We start from the raw sequence: 13,623 nt of genomic DNA, 5'->3' as shown, positions 1-13,623 counted from the left end.
CATCAGTCTGGTTTGTGTCTGACCCTCTGCCTGGGGGGGGGGGAGGGGGAGGGAAGGGGGAGGGGAGGGGGAGGTCTCTATTAGCTTTAACTTTCTGTGCTCTCTGCTCTCTGCTCAGAGCCTAGGACAAATGTGAAGCCTGGGTATCACCTCTGGGAGTATTAAAACAAACGCTAGGCAGGTGAGTTAGCCCAGAGAGTGAAGAGCTTGTGCTTGCCACACAGGCCTGATTGACTGCAGCATGGGCCCTGGATCACACACACAGAAGAGAGCCACAAAGTTGTCCTCAGGCCTCCACATATACACACACTCTGTAATAATAAGTACAAATTTAAAAATGTATAAAAAATTTAAAAGGAATGAAGTGCTTGCTAACTTAGCTTAAATGGTGTGACCCTAAGTGTGCTCTTCTGTGAGGTAAGCCCCGAGACCAGGGCACTGTGGAAAGCCATTTGAAATAGTGACAGAAAAAGTCTTGAGACTTTCTTTGCAGGAGGGACGTATAGCCTGGTGGTTAAGATTTGAGCTAAGAATTAGTCAGTCCTGAGATCAAACTTGGGTTTTCACAAATGCTCAATGTATAGCCTCAGGATAGTCCTCCCTATCATTCCAGGAGAGTCTTCCCTATAACCCCAGAAGAGTCCTCCCTCTAACCCCAGGAGAGTCCTCCCCTTTAGCCTTAGCCTAACCACTGAGGAAATGGAGCAGCAGAGTCACTCACTTTCAAGGCCTGATGGGCGCTTGACAGCTGGTAAGTTTAGGGACCTTGGCTTGACACTTTTATGTGGGTAGATGAGGTATAGGGGGGCTCCCCTTCCTTCTCCAGGCCTGGCCTCCTCCTCTGTCACACTGATTTGGGGGTGAGGGGAGTTCTCTGGACCCTGCTGTCTCATTTCCCCTGGCAGAGGGCTGTGTTTCTTGGGCAGAGGATGCAGGCTAGGCTGTCGTGCTCCACTTAGCCAGCTGAAGGCTGGCCCCTCCTGCCTCATCCTCCATGATCTCAGCAGACAGGGAACCAGGAAATCCCTGCAGCCTCACCTCTTCCCCTTCCTTCCTCCTGCTCCAGGTGCACCCTGCCTTCCCAGTGTGGGGGAGGGACACCATCTCCCCACCCTGGGCTACTCTGAATGGCCCCTTTGGACACTCAAAAAGTGGGTCCCATCCTGCTCACTGGCACTCTTAGCCTAGCTGGATGGCTCCTCAGAGAGAATCTCAGACCCATCTGGGCTCCTGGAGACCCAGAGGCCCAGTATGGGACAGAGTTAGCCTGAGAGCCCCACTGCTTTCCTCATTCCAAGGGACTCCTGTGACAAACATCTAATAGTCCCTGGAGGTTGGGACTGGGGTGGGGACACTGGGTCCTAGAGCACCACAACAGGGCTTGATCTGGCTTGCTGAATCCACCCCAGAACTCCTAAACACTTCAGGAGACGGGAGGCAGAGAATCTCAACTGTTTCTCTTGGTCAGGTCCAGGGGAAGCATCGCTGTAAAAAGCCTCTGCCATAACAGCTTGGGCTGAGTGTTAGACTAGACATCTGAAAGGCTTCTCAAGACATTTCCTCAGAGGCCCTGGCCCTGCCGAGGGATAGGTGTTCTAGAGGTTGATAGCATAGCCTAGGAGGTAGAGGCAAACTCTTACTCTGACTTCCACTAGACATGTCAAACGGACAAGCAGAATTTTCTATCTTTATTTACAGAATGGGTTCTCTCTCCAGGATCTGTCAGAAGATTAGCAGAGATACTGGGTGTGTGTCTCTACACAATCTCAGCTGAAGGAAAATTCCAGAAATTGCCAGGTGTCGCGGCACAGGTCTGTAACCCCTGAACTTTCCAGGTGGATGCAGGATGGTCGAGAGTTTGAGTACAGCTAGGCACGATGGCCCTTGCCTTTAATTCCAGTGCCTGGGAGACAGGCAGATTTCTTTGAGTTCAAGAACAGTCTAGTGAGTTCCAGGACAGTCAGAGCTACATAGAGAGACCCTATTACACACACACACACACACACACACACACACACACACACACACACACACAGTTTGAGCATAGCCTGTGTTACATGAGACCCTACCTCAATAAATAAAAAGAAAGAAAAATCCCAGATGTTAAACCCATAGCAGTGTGTGTCAGCTGCTCCAGGGACCAGCATCTCCCCACTGTCTACTCCTGCTGTCCGCTTGCACTCCCTAGAGCCAGTTTCGTCACTCACCTTCGGGGCCCCAGCGCAGAGCACCTTCGGCTCACTGCAGTCATGACTCCCCGTGATCACAACCTGAAACCCAGGAACCGTCTCAGTCTGACACTCCCGCTAAGACTCGGACAAGGAACTACGGAGTTCAGAGTAGGACCCTAGGGGCAGGGCCAGACCTGAAGACCACGCCCTAGACACGCCTCCTCAAACTTGCTCCTCTCTCGCTCCTCCTCCTCCCCTCCCTGTCAGTCAATGTCTGGGCTGGAGAAGGATGTGTCTTCCCCACCCATCCTAACACAGCCCCTGGCTCTCCCTGCTCCGCTCTCGCGAACAAATCAGTGTCTCTAAGTGGGAGGAGCCAAGCTACCATGAAATATCAGACCTGAGGAAAGAAGCTTCACAGCCTCAGGGATCTCTCTTGCATCAGTAAGATCCTTAACTGCAGAATGAAGTCGAATTTTGGAGAGGGCAGGTGGAGAAGGCAGCCTGAAACACCAAGAGATGATAGGGGAAAAGCCTTAATCTTATTAATTATGAAAATGGCATTTTCCAAGCCAAGAGGTGTTGGTATTTTGGGGATGTGGGGGGAAGGAGGTGTACATGCCACCACATACCAGTCCTCTCCCTTCACCATGTGGATACTGGGGATCAAATTTATGCTGCCACCTGGCAGCATGTGTCTTTACCAACTGAGCCATCTTGCAGGCCAGCTATTTATTTATCTTTGTATGAACACAACTTATAGGATCCAATAAGTAAATCCTTTGACAAGTGGCCCCCCAGAACTAAAGTTGATGAGTTCTTTCTGGAGTGTGTACTGGGTTCTGAGTCAGGCAGGCCTCAGTTCAAAGACCTTGCTTGCTAACAGGATACGTGTTGAGCCTGCCTGGGGCAGATGAAACCGGCTCCCTAAACCTGTTTCTTTATCTTCTGTAGAAACACTGTATCTCTAGCTGCTTTTCTTTTGAGATTTAGTTACAAATGTTTCCAGAGAGTGCCTAGTTGGTGGAAAGCTTTTGGGTGTTCCTTCTGCTGCTATTTCTCTCTCCCATCCTTCCTCCCATGTATCCAGACTGGCGGGGTACGTCATATAAAGCCAAGAATCACCTGAACTGCAAATCCTCTGGCTTACAGCTCCCAAGTGCCACCACACCAACTTATGTGGTGACAGAGACTGTGCTGGATATGTCAACTTGACACAAGCTAAAGTCATCTATGTGAGAGGAGGGAGCCTTGATCAGATCTGGTTGTAGTTCAGGTGGTGCTGGTGCAGACCTTTAATCCCAGTAACTAGCGATGCAGAGGCAGGAGGATCTCTGTGAGTTCCAGTCCAGCCTGGTCTACAGAGTAAGCGAGTTCTGGACTGCCAGGGCTGCACAGAGAAACCTTGTCTCCATAAAACAAAAACAAAAACAAAAACAAAACACATTGGGGTTGTAGGCAGGCCTGTAGGAGCTTTTCTTAATTAGTGATTGATGGGGGAGGGCACAGCCCATTGTGGGTGGGGCCCACCTCTGGTAGTTCTGGGTTCTATAAGAAAGCAGGCTGAGCAAGGCATGAGAAGTAAGCCAGTAAATAGCGCCCCTCCATGGTTTCTGCATCAGCTCCTGCCTCCAGGTTCCTGCCCTGCTTGAGATCCTATCCTGACTCCCTTCAGTGATGAACATCAGTGTGCGAGTGTGAGCCAAATAAACCCTTTCCTCCTCACACTGCTTTTTGGTCATGGGGTTTCTTTACAGCAACAGACCCCCAAACTGAGGCAGGGATCAAACCCAGGGCTTCCTGTGTGCTAGGCAAGCCCTCCGTCAACTGATCTACATACTCACTCACTCACTCACTCATTTCCTTTTTATTTCATTTCCTGTTTTGTTTTGAGACAGGCTTTCATTCTGTAGTTCAGGTTGACCTCAAACTCATAGCAATCCCCCAGCCTCAGCTGCCTCCATACTGGGACCACAGGATGTACCACTCCCTACACCCAAGCCTTTTATTTTCAGCCCAGATATTTGTGTCCTGTTGGCACCTACCTTTCTGGGTACACATCTCCAGGGACTTGCTCCTCCTCTCTGTCTACTGTGAGGTCCTCGAGTTTCCTCATAGGGTCCACTTCTACTGCTGAAGGTAGGGTGTCCTCCAATGGGGCTGCAGTTCCTTCTTCTGCCTCCTTGGCTGCTTCTAAGTCTGGTGGCTCTGGCAGCCTTCGAGACACCGGGTGAGACTCTCGGCTGACCTCCTGGGCCTTCTGGACAGCCTGTTGTTTCTGAGTCTTCTTGTTGTTAGGGCGGGGCATAGTACCCATGTGGCTGTACATGTCACTGGACCGTGCGTAGGCAGGAGGACTCTTTGGGAGTGTCACCATGTCATCCTGTGTGGCTTCAAAGGTATCAGGCTCCGGACAAGACCGGGTATTAGCAGAGGCTGAAGACCGTCTCAGAGAAAAGGTCCGAGGGAGATTGGAAAGGCTCCCGAGGCCCTTGAACTTGAAGAATTCTGACAAGAGAGGAGAGGGAAAAAATTGATCATAGTGTCAGTAGGAAGAGAGTAAGGTAAAATCCCCACAGGTCTGCATGGCAAGGGAACAAAGGTTCAGGACACCAGGGGCAGCTTCTCACTGTTTTCTTTCTCTAAGTTGTTTTTGGTTTTGTTTTGTTTTTTTAAAGATTTATTTATTTTATATATGTGAATACACTGTCCCTATCTTCAGACACACCAGAAGAGGGCATCAGATCCCATTACAGATGGTTGTGAGCCACCGTGTGGTTGCTGGGAATTGAACTCAGGACCTCTGGAAGAGCAGTTAGTGCTCTTAACCGCTGAGCCATCTTTTCAGCCTTTTTTTTTTTTTTTTTTTTTTTGGTTTTTCGAGACAAGGTTTCTCTGTGTAGCCCTGGCTGTCCTGGAACTCACTCTGTAGACCAGGCTGGCCTCGAACTCAGAAATCCGCCTGCATCTGCCTCCGCCTCCCAAGTGCTGGGATTAAAGGCGTGCGCCACCACCGCCCGGTATAAGTTGTTGTCTTAATTCTTAATTATATATATGTATGTTGGAGCAGGGTGCACGAATCATGAGTGTGTGTAGCCTTGGAAGGCAGAAGAGGGCATCGGATCACCTGGAGCTGGAGTTTACAGGTTGTGAGCCACTCATAATGGGTGCTGGAAAGGAAACTCATCTTCTGCAAGAGGAACAAAGGCTCCAGACTGCTGAGCCCTCACCCCTACTCAATCCTGCGCCCCCAGAAGTGCAGTGACATGCAGCTCTGCAGTCACAGTACTGAACTCAAGCCCTTCTTCTACATTCTAGCTGTGTGACCCTGGGCAAGTCATTAGACCTCTCTGAGCTCCTTCACCCACATCAGCAACACAACCTGACGGTCCTCCCAGGAAGCAGCAGGAGGATTGATGAAAAGTAGGTAAATAAAGGGCTAGGGAGATGACTCTGAAAAATGCCAGCCACACAAGTATGACAGCCTGAGTTCAAATCCCTAGAACCCATATAGAAACTGGCCATGAGCTGGGCATGGTGGCACACGCCTTTAGTCCCAGTGCTCCTGAAGCAGACACAGGTGGATCTCTGTGAGTTCAAGGCCAGCCTGATCTATATGGTGAAGCCCACAGCAAGAATTCCACACAGAGGCCCAGTCTCAAAAATAAAAAACAAGCCGGGCAGTGGTGGTGCACGCCTTTAATCCCAGCACTTAGGAGGCAGAGGCAGACGGATCTCTGAGTTCGAGGCCAGCCTGGTCTACAGAGTGAGTTCCAGGACAGCCAGAGCTACACAGAGAAACTGTCTCGAAAAACCAAAAAAAAAAAAAAAAAAAAAAAAAAAAAAAACCCAAAACAACAACAACAACAACAACAAAAACAAAAAACAAAAAACAAAAAAAACCAAATAAATAAAAATTTTTACAAAACAACAAAAAACCTAAAAACCAATAACAAAAAGAGAGAGGAGTTGGAGGTGTGAGTCAGCAGGTAAAAGGGCTCACTGATGCAGGAGGGGACTGGAGCTCAGATCTCAGCACCCCCATCAGGTAAACTGCCTCCAGCCCCAAAGGAACCAATGCCCCTTTTCTGACCTCTCTGAAAACCCTCACATACACATACATCTGTGCGCACACACACACACACACACACACACACACACACACACACTCACACCTTTACAAAATAAAAGGCTGAGTCTGGAAAGGCGGCTCAGCAATGAAGAGGACAGATGATTTCCTTCTGAGGACCCAGATTCACTTTCCAGCCCTCACATGGTGGCTCACAACCATCTGTGACTCCACTTCCAGGGAATCCAGTGCCCTCTTCTGGCCTCTGGCTTCCATGGGGACTATATACAGGTGTTGTCCTGACAAACATGAAGACAGATAGACATAACTTGTTTTTGAAACACAGTCTCCCCACATAGCCCTGGCTGTTCTAGAACTCACTATGTAGACCAGGCTGGCCTCAAACTCACAGAGATCCACCTGCCTCTGCCTTCCTAGTCCTGGGATAACATGCTTATCATGTATGTATGTACGAATGTGTGTATAAATGTATGTACGGATGTATGTATGTATATATGTATGCATGTATGGATGGATGTATGGATCGATGGACGGATAATAGGTTTCCCTACATATCCCTGGCTGTTCTGGAACTCACTCTGTAGACCAAGCTGGCCTCAAATTCACCAAGATCCACCTGCCTCTGCTTCCCAATTTCCGGGATTAAAGGCGTGCACTACTACCCCCAGCAATGCATTTTTTAAAAATACAAATTTTAGAGAAATCTGTTTTAAAAGTAAGATGGCAAGGGCTCAAAGAAGAGACCTGATGTTGTACTTGAACATATCCATGCATGCATGCATGAACATGAAGATAAACATGAACACACATGCAAACCTAGTAAATAACATGCTTCATGTGCTATCTGACATATAAAATATCCTCGAAAAAAGAGGTATCAAAAGGAAGATGACAATGATAACCAAAAGTGCTCCCCACTTGTCAAACTGTGAATTCTTAGAATATGCAAACATCCTGCTTTACTTATAAGGAAATTGATATTCGGATTAGATCCCACAGCTCACCCAAAACCTAGACGTGTGTGTGTGTGTGTGTGTGTGTGTGTGTGTGTGTGTGTGTGTAGAGTATGTGTGTGAGTGTATATGGTATGTATATGTGATTGTGTGTGTGTGTGTTATGTGTGTGAGTGTGTATGATGTGTGTGTATGGAGTGTATATGTGATTGTATATGGTATGTGTATGTGAGTGTGTATGGTATGTGAGTGTGTGTGTGGTGTAAGTATGTATGGTGTGTCTGTGAGAGTGTGTATGGAATGTGGGTGTGTAAATGTGTGTGGTGTGTGTATGTGTCTCTGTATGTGGTGTATATGTGAGAATGTGTGTAAATGTGTATGGTGTGTATGTGGTGTGTGTGTCTATGTGTATATGTGTGGCGTGTGTGTAAAGTGTACGGTGTGTGACTGTGTATGGTATGTGTGTATGAGTGTTTGAATGTGTATGTTGTGTGTGTGAATATGTATGATATATGTATGTATGCTGTGTGTATGTGAGTGTGTATGGTGTGTGTGTGAGAATGTGTGTGAGTGTGTGTGTAAAGAGTAGTGTCCAAGGCAATCTCTGGCCAGGGTTGAAAGGAGATGGATGAGCTTGTCTGCCTGAGGATTGGGGCCCCTGTCTGTGGGTGTTTCTCTCCTCCCTGTGGGCTGAACCTGGTTACAAACTCCTGTGATACCATCTTCCAGCAGGGACGGAAGTATATCTATTTGCTCACTCCTCGCTGCGCACCCTAAGGCTGTGGGACTGTCCCTTCTCTGACTTCCGTAGGGCCTCCAGATGACTTGAGCAAAAGGAGAAAACACTGGCATGTATGCTTCCCCAGCCTCCTCTCCATCCTCAGGTGCCCACACCCCTGATGGAATGTGAGCGGCATGCTCACATCTGACAAGACAGACTCTGAGGCCCAGAGAGGGGAAGGGGGCCGCCCACCACCACACAGCAGAACCTCTCGGAGCCTGGGTAGAAGCACTGGGCTCTGCACTCCAGGATTCATCCCTGCCCAGTCCCCCTGGTCCCAACCTGGACGGTACTGGCTGGTCCCATCCCGGACGGACGGTACTGGCTGCCGCCCTCCTTCTAGACAGGTTGGCCTGGGGCAGAGGTCTCTGTCTAACACAAGGGTCACTAACTGCCTCTTTTCTCAGTGCTACAGGTTTTGTTTGCTTGCTTTGTATGTTTGTATGAGACAGTCTCACTCTAACCTGGTCTGCTCAAGAGCCTGCTGCTTCTGACTTCTGAGTGCTAGGATTACAGATGTGTGTATCTCCATTTACACACACACACACACACAGAGAGAGAGAGAGAGAGAGAGAGAGAGAGAGAGAGAGAGAGAGAGAGAGAGAGCTAGAAGGTCAGAGGAATCCGGGACAGAAGTTTGGGATCCAAAATGGAGAAAGAAATAGTGGGGTGGGTGTAGCTCACCCAAGGACCTGGTACTAGTCTCTCCCAGCCTCACTGCTGGTGGGAACATACAACAGCATCCACTCACTCCCTAGAGCTCTCTCTTTGAGATCTGGTGTTGAGTTGGGTTCCAGACAACATGGGGTTCCTGGGGGGGGGGGTCTCTCCGTGCACAGCTTCATGGTCAGAGAGAGACTAGGATGATACAGAAGATGGAAAGGCTGAAGGGCTGGTTGTGGTAAGAAGGAAGCAGAGGTCGGGCAGGGAGAGGGAAAGACAGACAGAGATGAAGAGACTCCCAGGGTCACAGTATGGGCAGACGGTAACACTGTGGAGAGAACAGAGATGGAGAGAAAGAGAAAGAAGACAGCAGAAAGAAGCAGATGCAGAGAGCCCAAGCTGGACAGAGGGATGGTGGCTGGTCTGTACTCACTGAACTTTCTGCTTGTTTTCCTGGGCATCTCTGTCATCTTGTCCAGTTGTGCAAAGCCCCTGGCTTGCTAGCATGTGGCTGTTCCAGGCTCAAGGCATCAGAGCTGATGGGCTTTCCCCGCTCCCCTTCCCCTTTCTCTTGCCCTCTCACCGGCTTCCTCTGTGTATTTTTAAACTAGAGAAACTCCCACAGCCCCACCCTCCCACCCCTCTCCACAGGGGGCGGGGGCTGGGGCCTCCCCGTCCAGCCCCTGAGGGCCTCCTCAGCCAGCAGCAGGGGCAGGGGGCACACCACAAACCCATGGGACCTGGAAGGCCTGAGGAACAAACCACAGGCTTTGGGAACGGAGCCCACTAGGCTGGGGGCCACTGGGGACCTGCCAACAGCTGTCAGGGGCCTGGCCCACAGGATGGGAAGTCCAGGAGACAGACCCATGTTTAGGACAGTTTATTCTAAGCCTCAGTACCTAGGGGTTGGAGTGGCAATAAGAGAGAGGAGAGAGAGAGAGAGAGAGAGAGAGAGAGAGAGAGAGAGAGAGAGAGAGAGAGAGAGAGAGAATGAATATATCTGGGTAGGCCCCATGGGCTTGGACCGCTCCTGCCCAAATTCAACTTTTGATTGGACGGGACAATTCACCTGTCCGAGTCTCAGTTTCCTTTTGGTGACCAGGATGTGCTAACTTCCCAGTGGCCAGAACACCAGACAGAGCCAGGTATAAAGTCAGTACCTGCTTAGGGGTGATTGTCCTTGTCTAAGTTAACAGAGGCATGTGAGGACGTGTCTTCTACACCTTTGGACAGAGGTAGGGAAACTGAGGCACAGTGGAGCAAGGGGATTTCCCCAGGTCAGAGAAAGTTGGTGGCACACACTGGGTTACAAGTTGTCTTTCCAGTAATATACAGGTTCGTGCTCTGCAAACACAGAGGTGTGTGTGTGTGTGTGTGTGTGTGCATTCTGTGTCCACACAGAACAAATATAAGGAAATGAAACCTGCATGTACACCTGTAGTTGGGGGTGGGGCGGGTGTTAGTAGCACGTGTTGGGTCTGGAGGGCCGCAAGTTAAATCTAGTTGTGAATGTGGCCACCTCTGCAGCTGCAGTGACCAAATCTCTCCAAAAAGGACAGCACAAGACACACCAGCCATCCTCCAAAGACTCTGCTCCTCTCCGTCTTCCTTTCCTTCTTCTGTGCTTAAGATGAGACGCTGGGTTTTTCACTTGTCAAGCAAATTCTCTACCTCTGAACCACACACCCCAGCAGCCCAGAGTGGACACTTTTATGTTGTTTTGAGATAAAAATCTGACATAGCCCAGGCTGACCTGCCTCAGCCTCCAAGGCCACCTGGTGTGGTAGCTGGTGATCCGGTTTGTGGGAGATCCAGTCCATGACACATGTTCTGTGTCCTCCATCAAAGTCTTGTCCCCAAAGCCAAGTCACTTAGATTCTGCTGCTCTGATGGCAGAGTCCTGGGAGCTGATTTCCAGGTCTGCGACCCTGCCTCCTGTCAGTGTGGTGTTGGTAGAAGACAGGTCACATTGACTCTCTTGATGCAGTGAAGATGACCCCAAAGTCCAGAGAGAGAGAGAGAGAGAGAGACCCAGCCCTGTCAGGTTATGACAGCAGGGTCCTGCCTCTGTAGGCCTCCTGCAAGGACTGTTACTCAATGGCCAAGAAGGAAGTTAGTTACTTTTCTGTGACAAAACACAATGACCAAGGCAAGTCATAAACATTTATCGGGAACACGGTGATTCCAGAGCAGACTCCTGGGGTGGTACCCCCACCCCCTCTCCAGGTTACTGTCAGAAGATAGGGAAGAGGAGCCTATAGTCTGGTAAGAGCTGCCAGTCTTCCCAAGGAACAGCAAAGTGTAGACCCCTGGCTTATCTCCTGGGAGATGTGAACTGGACCTACGACCTACACTGTGGCATCAGCTGACCAGACCAGTGCTGGCTTTCTGGCCAGACCATCTCCCCAAATGCTGTGTATTGTGCTTCTCTGGGCCTCGGTTTCCTTATCTATGAAATGGGAATCACAGTAATTCCTTCTTTGTGGGAGAAGTCTCTCTGGTCGGCACACGGTGGCCCTCAGCAAGTCCTGCCTCTGGGGCTGAAGAGTGGTCACATGGGCAAGGAGTGTAGTGGGCCAGGCCAGGCCAACCATGGTGGTTAGGCAGGCACATGCTCTGAGACCTGGGAAGCTGAATCTTAGAGTGTCTGTTGCTATGGCACAGATGCCTTGTCCGGGCCAGGCTTGTCGTTGGCCCAGGCGCCAGGATAGCTGCTGGTGTCCCCGGGAGAATGAATGGAGCTCAGTGTGGTGAGGAAACTGCTCAGAGCCCCCTTTGTGCTGCTTTAAGTGGCCGTTGGAAGTGCGGTCAGGGAGACCAACTGGCTCGTGGCTGTCCTGCAGTCCCTCCACAGCTGGTGCTGGAGGTCCACCCAGCCAGCCCACTGCTGTGGCCATGACCACCTACCTAGAGCTTCCCCTCCTTCAGAGAAAGGGCTTTTGCCTAGGCTTGACCTACTCCAGGCCGTACGTGCCTCTCTCTAGTCCCTTAGACTTCTGATTCTTTCTAGTCCCTCCAGTGCAGGATTGAGCTAATGCCACCCCTCCCTCTAAAAAGAAAGGAAAGAAGGAAGGAAGGAAGGAAGGAAGGAAGGAAGGAAGGAAGGGAGGAAGGGAGGAAGGGAGAGAGGGAGGGAGGAAGGAAGGAAGGAAGAAAAAAGTAAAGAACAAAAAAGGAAAAAAAAAAAAAACTGGTCTGTGGTGGCATACACCTTTAATCCCAGCACCCAGGAAGCAGAGGTAAGATGATCTCTGTGAGTTCGAGGCCAGCCTGGTCAATGAATCGAGGTCCAGGATTGTCAGGACTGATAGAAAACCCTGTCTCAAAAAAAAAAAAAAAAAAGAAGCAAAACAAAGGGCTGGAGAGATGGCTCAGTGGTTAAGAGCACTGACTGCTCTGCCAGAGGTTCTGAGTTCAATTCCCAGTAATTCTATGGTGGCTCACAACCATCTTTAATGAGATCTGATGCACTTTTCTAGTGTGTGTCTGAAGACAGCTGCAGTGTACTCATATACATAAAAAATAAACCTTTTTTTTTTAAAGGCAAAACAACAAAAACAAATTAACCAAAATCAACAAAACAGAGACCAAATCTCAATCCCAGCTCCACAGTTCTTTGGCTGTGTGGCCCTAGCCAGGCTACTGAGCCTGTTTCCTCTTCTGTCACCTGGATCCAGTCATAGCAGGCTCCTAAGAGGACTACAATAACACTTAGGGAGACGTGGGTCAACACAGGTCCGGACAGAGGTAGCAAAACCAACAGGAGCAGAACTTCCATGGTTGGATGGGGCCCTCAGTATCACAAACCACCGTTCTCTGTTCTGTATCCCTCAACTAGAGAGCATACCCACAGCTAACAGCTCACAGGTTCGCTTCTTACAAGCCCACTTTCACTTCCCTTCCACAGATGCTAACCCTATCCAGGTTGGGAGGGGAAAGCAGGGTCCCGGTGTCTATAGATTGTACTGTCGCTGGGAAGAGACACCATGACCAGGGCACGTCTTAGGAAAGAATGCACTTAACCCTAAGTTTGCACACAGTTTCAGAAGGCTAGTTTATTAACATCACAATGGGGAGCGTGGAGGACCAAGGCAGCATGCTGACACAAGAGCAGTAGCCGAGAGCTACACTCTATCTATAGGTAGCAGACAGATAGAGACTGGCGCTGGTTTGAGCTTTTAAAACCTCAAAGCCTGCCCCGAGAGACACACTTCCTCTAGCAAGGCCACACCCATTCCAATATGGCTATAGTTTCCACTCCTTCTAATCCTTTTAAACAGTTCTACTCTCTGGTGATTAAGCATTCAAATATACTGAGGCCATTTTTTTTTTTTCCAGGCAGGGTTTCTCACTGCAGCTCTGGCTTTCCTGAAACTAGCTCTGTAGACCAGGCTGATCTTGAACTCACAGAGTTCTGAAGTGGAAACTTAAGGGCTCTTTGGAAAGTCAGTTGGATTTTATTTTATTTTATTTTATTTTATTTTATTTTGCGGCAAACACGTGAAGGAACATTTAGCTGAAGTGGACACAGGTGAAAGACTAAGGCAGACTTGTGAAGGAAGGTTTCACTGAAGCAGACACCGGAGAAAGGACGTTCTGCTAAAGCAAGCACGGAAAGGACACGTGATGAAGGATTCTTTGCTAACAACACACATGTATTGTTATATTGCCTTACACTGCATAATTGAGCTGCATTTGTCAGCACGCCATAGAGAGAAACACACTAAGAAACTTCTGGTGGTGTGCTGGACTTTGATCGGCAGAGTGATGTCAGCTGAGACAGATGCATGTGCTGAGGGAAGACATGTGGAGGTTGTGATGTCTGGAGAGGGCAAAAAAAGGACTCGACCGACAGTGGTGGAGGCTGAGCGTGGCTTTGCTTAGAGAGCTAAGCTGTGCAACGCTTGTGGGTCTCCAGTTTTCGCTGATCTTTGCTTCCCAGAGAGAAGCACAGCCAAGAACGTC

General features: G+C 49.4%; 1 protein-coding gene across 2 annotated transcripts in view; it reads right to left on the bottom strand.

Moving 5' to 3' along the window:
• The window catches only part of Sh2d3c (SH2 domain containing 3C), a 35,629-nt gene extending 26,394 nt beyond the window's left edge, over nucleotides 1-9,235 (bottom strand). Inside the window, exons 1-2 of one of the 2 annotated variants that reach the window (XM_076928506.1) lie at nucleotides 9,092-9,235; nucleotides 4,217-4,679 (exon numbers count right to left, since the gene is read on the bottom strand). In XM_076928506.1, the coding sequence (XP_076784621.1) occupies nucleotides 4,217-4,679; nucleotides 9,092-9,128 (500 nt within the window). In that variant the 5' untranslated portion in view covers nucleotides 9,129-9,235. Of the gene's footprint in view, nucleotides 1-2,207; nucleotides 2,340-4,216; nucleotides 4,680-9,091 lie in introns of those variants that run through there. The other variant, XM_034496544.2, reaches the window with a different exon arrangement.
• Nucleotides 9,236-13,623: the final 4,388 nt, after the last annotated feature.

Source organism: Arvicanthis niloticus, chromosome 2 (genome assembly GCF_011762505.2).
Source record: "Arvicanthis niloticus isolate mArvNil1 chromosome 2, mArvNil1.pat.X, whole genome shotgun sequence".
Classification (NCBI taxonomy): Eukaryota; Metazoa; Chordata; class Mammalia; order Rodentia; family Muridae; genus Arvicanthis; species Arvicanthis niloticus.
Note: the sequence above shows the minus strand (reverse complement) of the source record. Positions and strands in the feature narration are given on the sequence as shown.